Genomic DNA, 8,333 nt, shown 5'->3' on the forward strand with positions numbered 1-8,333 from the left:
TTGTGTGTCTGGAGCTACCTAAACGAGCCCGAATTTCCCTTCTTCCAGGTTGGCAAACAGCCCTCCAGAAATAGGTCACACATTCTCGCCAGCCTCTTCCACACCCAGAAACGTAGTATCTAAGCTTACAGGCTCGAACAGGTGATTAACACAAATAGGGGCCAGCCCTGACACTGATCCCAGCTTGACATGTTGAGGGAGTTGTCTCCATATTTTTTTAAGGGGAGATACCAACCGGGTTTGACAAGTACTTTGCTGGAGAAAATGGAAGAGAAACTGTCGCCAGTGCCCCCAAACTGGACCCACTACACGACCCAGACTCCATCCACACCCAGGTAGACCCCGGTCCACATCCCAATAATAAATTAGAGTTGGCAGAACATGCACCCTTATTGCTAAATATGTTTAACGACTCATTATCTCATGGTTTTCTGCCTCCTACATCTACTGAAGCTTCCATTTTGCTTCTATTTAATACCCAAAGAATGTGGCTCATATCAGCCTCTCTCTCTCCTTTAAATGCAGACGTAAAATGCAGACTGGTGTAGTCTCCCAAACATAATATCCGATGACCAAAGTAGCTTTGTGAAGGGGTGCCAATTATCGTCAAATGTACGTTGTTTTCTTGACATTATACTTTCTCTAAGTGCCTCGAACGTCCCTGAAGTAGTTGTCTTTTTGGATACAGAGAATGCTTTTAACCGGGTGGAGTGGAATTATCTCTTTGTAATTTTGGGTTTGATCCAAAATTTCCTTCATGGAATTGCCTTCTTTATACCTCCCCTACCCAGAGTGCGCACACTTCCCCTTATCCAGGGGAACCCGTCAAGCGTGTCCTCTGTCCCCACTGTTCTTTGCCCTGGCAATAGACACCCTGTCAAGAGCCTTAAAGTCATCCACACAGCTAAAGGGTATCCTTCGGGCTGGCGTGAAGCACCAGGTGTCCTGAAATGCTGATGACCTCCTATCACTAAAATATTTTCAGTGCCTTTGGCTTCTTCTCTGGTTATAAACTGAATATCAACAAAAGTGAGTGTTTCCAAATTAACTCTAGTGCCAAACAAATCCCTCCAAGAGCTTTGCTATTTCAAACATCTGGTGCTGGTTTTTAATACTTAGATGTGAACATAACACACTCTTTGCAACTCTTCATAGAATAAATGTTATGAGCCTGGTCACCAAAGTTAAAGCAGATTTACAGCGCTGGGATTGTTTGCCTCTTTCTTAGGTGGCAGAATTCAATCCATAAAAATGAACATTCTGCCCAGATTCTACATTATTTCCCAATGTCTCCCTATATTTCTACCAAAAATCAATTGTCATGATTAACAAGCGGACATCAACATTTAGCTGGGCAGGCAGAACTCGAGTCCATGCAGTGATACTTCAAAGAGGGAGACGGGTTGGTGGACTCTTCCTAATCTCCTGCGTTATTATTGGGTGGCCAACGCTCAAAACATTTTAACATTGTTTTATGATCTAAATTCAAACTGGTGCCTTATGGAAGTGCTGCTCATCTTTGCTTCCTGCCTTAATTTGTGCCCCTCTAGCCTTTCCTCCTCTAAATACAATGTCAAAAACAATTTAATCAGCATTTTATGCTTCCCACTCCTTTGCTATTAGGTCCTATTTGTGATACCCACTTATTCTTTCACTCCATGCTGGACCCGGCATTTGCCTTGTGCAGGAAAAAGGGTCTCAAAGTTTTACTGACTAGTTGTGGATGGGAACTTTGCCAGATTTAGCGAGCTTGCAGCCAAATTTAATTTACCTGAATCTAGTCTGTACCACTATTTTTAGGTTGTGGTTTTATTCACTCACACTGTCCATCTTTCCTCAACTACCTCCCAAGTACGTTATTAGAATAAGGTAAGAAATGATTGGGAAGCGAGCTTGGGCTCAACCGTACGACGACTAGTGAGAGGAGCATCCAGTGCTCAGTTAAGCACAATTCAGTTTAAAGAATTCACTTTACCAAAAGCCAAAATTAGTAAGTTTTTCTCCAACACAGCAACAAAATCGACAGGTGCTCACTCGCCCCTGCAGACCATACCCACATACTCTGGTTGTGCCCAAAGCTGGCCAGTTTTTGGTCATCCTTATTTGACAGACTTTACAAAATTCTAGATATTGACCGACAACCTTGTCCTTGATAATAGTATTTGGAGTCCCATCCGCACTGGTCAGTCACGAAGATTGAGACAGGTCTCATTGCATTTGCTTCATTAATAGCCTGTAGGTGGATTGTATTAACCTGCAGGTCCCTTAAGCCAACCAATGCTTCACCTTGGTTGGAAGACTCTTTTCTATATCTTGAAAAGATTAAATATGCCACAAGACAATCCACTGAGAATTTTTTGGTAGATGGCAACCATTTGTCTCTTTCTTTAAAGAGTTAATTATTATTGATTGTTAATTTTACTGTTTAATTTTTTAATAGTTTTTGGTAGTCTGTTTATTGGTTGGGGGGGGGGGGGTGAGTCGCATTATGGTACTGTATTGTATTTTGTTTATCTGCTTCTTTCCTCTTTTGTAAATAAAAATTATTCACAAAAAAAATTGAACAGCCGACCCACCATTGTCCTAGGCTCTGAATACGAAAAATGTACCTAGCCCAGCTGAACCTGTAAGTGTTCCTAGTTAAATGGGGGACCTTTGCTGGGTTGGGAGAGCTGCCCCACAGAGTAGTCGAGCAACAGCTTGACATCGTCAAATTCATAGAATTATTCTTTTCAACCAACATTCTAGACTCGACAATCACCATCTCACCAATTGGGCATATCCACCAATTGCGGCTACATACTGGTACGCAGTAAGGTGGAAGTGGCCCTGAGTTCTCAACATTTACTCGAGATCCCATGAAATCTCATGATATCAGGTCAAACATGGACGAAGAAACAGCCTATTGATTACCAATTACTGATTATTACCGATCATCTTCCTATAACAAAGCAGTCCGCTTGATTGCTCCTCCTTCCACAAACATTCAAACCTTCCACCACCGATGAACAGTGGCAGCTGTGAGTACCATCTACAAGATGCACTGCAATAACTTGCCAAGGTTCCTTAGACAGCACCTTCCAAATCCACGACCACTACCATCTAGAAGGACAAGAGCAGTGGATACCTTGGAACCCCATCACCTGGAGATTCCCCAAATCATTCTCCACCCTGACTCTGGAGCAAAATCCTGAAACTCCTTCCCGAACAGCACTGTGGTTGTACCTACATCTCAAGGCCTGCTGCGGTTCAAGGCAGCAACACACCGCCACCTTCCAAAGGGTAACTAGGGATGGGCAATAAATACGACGCCCATATCTGTAAATTAATTTTTTTTAAACTGAGTAGCAGCTCGGGCACAGAGAATAATTAAGGTGCAGGAACTTCAATGCTGATTAACAAGTGGCTCGGGAGCACCACTAATAACCGAGTTGGCTGAGACATGAAAGACATATCGCCCATATCGATGTTAAGCAGATGGTGAAAAACCAAGACCCTATTTGGCATCGTTATTACCAATCTGACTGTCGCAGACATCTGTTCATGAGCACGGCTTGTGGAGATAACCTTGTGTTGTAAGACTTTATTTCCACAGCAAGAAGTCATGTTTTCACCCTGAGGAAATGCTTCATCATATTGTGAGACTAATATTGTGCTAAATGTGATAGATTCAGAATAATAATCTGTATTGGTGTAACAAGTAGGCTTACATTAACACTGCAATTAAATTACTGTGAAAATCCCCTAGTCGCCACACTCCGGTACCTGTCCGGGTGCACTGAGGGAGAATTCAGAATGTCCAATTCACCTAACAGCACATCTTTCGGGACTAGTGGGAAGAAACCGGAGCACCCGGAAGAAACCCACGCAGACACGGGGAGAACGTGCAGACTCCGCACATATAACTGGTAGCTCAAACCTTGGCATCCATGAGACACTGAGGACCATCAGCGGCAGCAAGGTTTTATTCCACCACAACCTGTAACTTCATATCCCAGCATATCCCTCTCTCTATCATGCCCATCAAGCCAGGGGATCACTCTATAACGTAGGCTACATGCAAGCTAAACAGTGGAAGTAATATGCTATAGATAGAACCAAGCGATCAATCTTATAACTAAAAGATCAGGTCAAAACTCTGCAGTCCTGCCCCATCCAGTCACGAATGATGGTGGACAATTAAAGCAATAGGAGGCAATGACACCATGAACATCCACATTCAAAGCAGCACATAATTGCAAAAGACAAGGATGGGTGCTTGTAACCACCTTCAGCCAGAAGCATAAAGTGGATTTTCGATTTTCTCCTGAGGTCCCAAGGATCAGAGATATCAATCTTCAGCCAATTTTTTTTATTTTTTATTATTCGGTCATGGAGTGTGGGCATCACTGGCTAGGCCAGCATTTACTGAACATCCCGAACTGCCCTCGAGAAGGTGGTGGTGAGCTGCCTTCTTGAACCACTGCAGTTCATGTGGTGTAGGAACATCCACATTGCTATTATGAAGGAAGTCCCAGGATTTTAACCCAGGACAACAAAGTAACCATTATGTAGTTCCAAGTCAGGATGGTGTAGGTCTTGGAGGGGAACTTTCAGGTGGTGGTGTCCCCATGCATCTGTTTTGTCCTTGGTAGAGGTCATTCATTTGGAAGATTCACTCAAGATGATATTACAAAACAATGGAGTGCATTTAACACACCCTTTCCCTGTAACCCAATAACCTCACCTACCCTTTTGGACACCAAGTAGCAATTTAACATGGCCAATCCACCTAACATGCACATCTTTAAACTTTAGGAGGAAACAGGAGCACCCGGAGGAAACCCACCCAGACACAGGGAGAACGTACAGACTCCACACAGACAGTGACCCAAGACCGGAATTTTTCAGTAACACTACCATCACTGAACCCTTCTCTATCAATATTGCGGGGGTGATCAGTGACCAGAAATGGAACTGGACCAACCAGATAAACACTATCAACATCATTCACTTCATTATCGACACACTATGGTCGCAGTATATACCAGTTGCACTGCAGTAATTCACCAAGGCTCTTTAATCGCACCTTCCAAAACCACGACCTCTACCACCGAGAAGGACACATGTGAACACCATCACCTGCAGTTTTGCCTCCCAGTGACACATCATCCTGACTTGAAAATATATCACCGTTCTTCAGTCGCTGGGTCAAAATCCTGGCACTCCCTTTACAGCACTGTGGATGTACCTCCATCACATGGTTTGTGGTCCTCGAGAAGGTAGCTCACCATCACCTTCTCAAGGGCAATTAGGGATGTACAATAAATGCTGGCTTTGCCAGACAGCCACAATCCATGAATTACTAAAAGTCGTCATTGCCGCACCACTCTTTCAGGGTAGACTTAATGATAGGTAATTTCACACTAAAAGCAACAAGTGTTTTAAGTGTTTCGAATAATCAAAACCACACCCATTCATCACCCAATTAAAAATCAGTCTGCATAGCTGAAAACGTGGCTGCTATACCTCCAAAATATGGATTACACCACGTCTCCCCACATTAAAAGCTATTTATGCAAACACATGTTTCAATAAAATCGGAAACCATAATTTTAGCAAATAATCAAACTTAAATGCTTTAAATTTAAATCTGATTGAAATGAAAAACACAAGTGTTAAAAAGCAAAGAATTCATTCGATGCAGAAAACGGTCAGAAGTGCCAAGCTAATTAAATGGACCAATCGGTAGTATATTACCAATCGGTAGTATATTAACAATGTTGTTTTTTTTGTGTATTCGAACTTCAAGGAATATTAACTTCAATATTGGGGGACACAGTCGTAACCAGTGAAAGCGAAACCAATTCAACAAGGCAAAAAAATGTGCAAATACTGTCAAATGAAAATGCCGGCGAAGGGTCTGCATCCCCCCTTTCACCAGCCCACATCGTCACACGATTTTGTTATAGCTGACGACAAATCTGAGTCTAAAGTTGGCCGTGCTCTGTATATAGAAGCGCAGAGAGCCTCCCGAGCCCCAGGATCAGTCTGCCCCAAACATGATGCAATACCGTGTGCGGTGGCGAGCCCAGCGGGTGGACTGCCCTCGCCACAGCCCGACCGGACACTCACCTAAACAAGGGCTGAAGACGTCCACTGACAGTCTCAGAGCCATCTGCCGTCCGGTTAATAGCCGCAACTCAACCCGACCCGACAACCACCGCTCAACAGCTGCTTCTCGCTCCACGACGAAGTGACACCGGCACTATTTCCGGGTGTCATGGTCAAAGCCTTCCCACCCTGACCTTACTTCCGGTACCACCCCCTCAGCCTTCCCCCCACTCCAACCTCCTCATAGCAGAGCACAAGTTGCTCAGTCATCTTCGAGAATTAAAATAGTTCTGCTGTCAAAGAGAGAGGATGGGGGTCAGTGTTCAATCCAGCGCCGGGAGACGTAAGGATAAAAAAAAGAGTGCAAACCTATTGGTAGCTGGGTTTATTTCTGCACAGGAGTCGTCCTGTGGCCAATGTTGGACACATCTGCCACCTATTTACCCAGCCTCAGGCAGGGCTGGAGAGAGGAGGAGGCTCTTGGCTCCTTCCCTCCTGATGTTCATTATTGTAACTCTGAAAAGCAGAAGCGAGTATTTGCCACAGTAAATCGCAGAAGGAAGTGGCAATCTATTTTCCACTTCTGTGATTTACTGTGGCAACTGTGAGATAAATTTGGAGCTAACGACAGAAAGAAACATCGAAAGGATCTAGCAGTTTTTATAACGTAAAATATTATTAGATTTAAAGTAATAAAAACAAGAGTAGGATTCCAGGGAGGAAAAGAATATCTAATTGTGGAAAACAAAACTATGGAATAAGTATTAAATATTTAGGGTTTTTTTAGCAAGTAAAGTGGAAATGAGAATATAGGCACACTGTAGAGGACGACATACAATAATTGATTGATAGAATGAATTATGAAAAAATAACAGAAATCAAACGAATAAGTCACTGAGACCTAATGGCATACACCCCCTTTTAAACCTTTTTTTAATTAAAGATTCTCAGTGAGATGCCTTATTGAACCGATTGTTACGACCTGCTTACAGAGACTGCCTCATGGCAGAAGTCACCTGTGAGGTACCCTCAATAATGATGCTTAGAGATTAAACTGTAAAGAAGGCTTTATTAAGCTAATAACTGTGCTACAGATATGGACGAGAGCTGACTGCTATACAGACCATGAGGCAGGCCTTTATGTATGGCTCCCAGATGGGCGGAGCCAGAGGCGGAGTCCCCAGGGTTCCAAGCCTGGTCTTAAAGGGGACATCACCTTACATGATGATAAGGCAGTAACCGTTCATCACATTCACCCCCTGTTTAAAAAGGAGTCAGGTCCATCCGTCTCGGCGGCCGGATCGTCCTCCTCGATCTCCTCAATTCGGGCGGTGGTGCGGCGGGCACGGACGTCCCGGTTGAGGGCACATCCGGGAGCACAGCGGTCGGAGCTTCGGTCCGGGTCGGGGCAGAGGAACTAGGCAGGGCCGGGGGTAGCAAGGGGGGGCGCACGGTAGGAGCTCACCAACGTGTGGTAGGGCCGGAAGGGGGTGTGTTGTAGGGGGCGACGGGTCCTGCAGGGGAGCGGCGCGGGAAGGGGCGTCTGTGGTGGAGGATCCAGCGGGTGCCAGATCCCGGAGGGAAACCGTATCTTGCCTGCCGTCGGGGTACTCCACGTAGGCGTAACTGGGGTTGGCGTGGAGCAGTCGGACCTTTTCAACTAGGGGGTCCATTTTATGGCTCCTCGCGTGCCTCCGGAGAAGAACAGGTCCCGGAGCCGTCAGCCAAGGTGGAAGCGAGACCCCGGAGGTAGACTTCCTGGGGAAGAGAAACAATCGGTCATGAGGGGTCTCATTTGTGGCCGTGCAGAGGAGTGACCTAATTGAGTGTAGGGCATCGGGTAGGACCTCCTGCCAGCGGGTGGTTGGGAGATTTCTCGACCGCAGGGCCAGAAGGACAGCCTTCCACACGGTCACGTTCTCCCTCTCCACCTGCCCGTTTCCCCGTGGGTTATAGCTGGTCGTTCTGCTCGAGGCGATGCCTTTGCTGAGCAGATACTGACGCAGTTCATCGCTCATGAACGATGTACCCCGGTCGCTGTGGATATAAGCAGGGAAACCGAACAGGGTGAAGATGCTGTGCAGTGCCTTAATCACCGTGGCTGAGGTCATGTCGGTGCAGGGAATGGCGAATGGGAAGCGGGAGAACTCATCGATGACGGTGAGGAAATAGGCATAACGGTTGGTGGACGGGAGGGGCCCCTTGAAGTCCACGCTCAGTCGCTCAAAGGGGCCCGAGGC

The 8,333-nt window shown here is 45.6% G+C and overlaps 1 protein-coding gene across 2 annotated transcripts in view; it reads right to left on the reverse strand.

The window, feature by feature from the left end:
- The window catches only part of eprs1 (glutamyl-prolyl-tRNA synthetase 1), a 134,576-nt gene extending 128,294 nt beyond the window's left edge, over positions 1-6,282 (reverse strand). For both annotated transcript variants that reach the window (XM_072509428.1, XM_072509425.1), the window contains exon 1: positions 6,115-6,282. In XM_072509428.1, the coding sequence (XP_072365529.1) occupies positions 6,115-6,157 (43 nt within the window). In that variant the 5' untranslated portion in view covers positions 6,158-6,282. The remainder of the gene's footprint in view (positions 1-6,114) is intronic.
- Between the last annotated feature and the right edge of the window lie 2,051 nt (positions 6,283-8,333).

The sequence above is a fragment of the Scyliorhinus torazame genome, chromosome 1 (genome assembly GCF_047496885.1).
Source record: "Scyliorhinus torazame isolate Kashiwa2021f chromosome 1, sScyTor2.1, whole genome shotgun sequence".
NCBI lineage: Eukaryota > Metazoa > Chordata > Chondrichthyes > Carcharhiniformes > Scyliorhinidae > Scyliorhinus > Scyliorhinus torazame.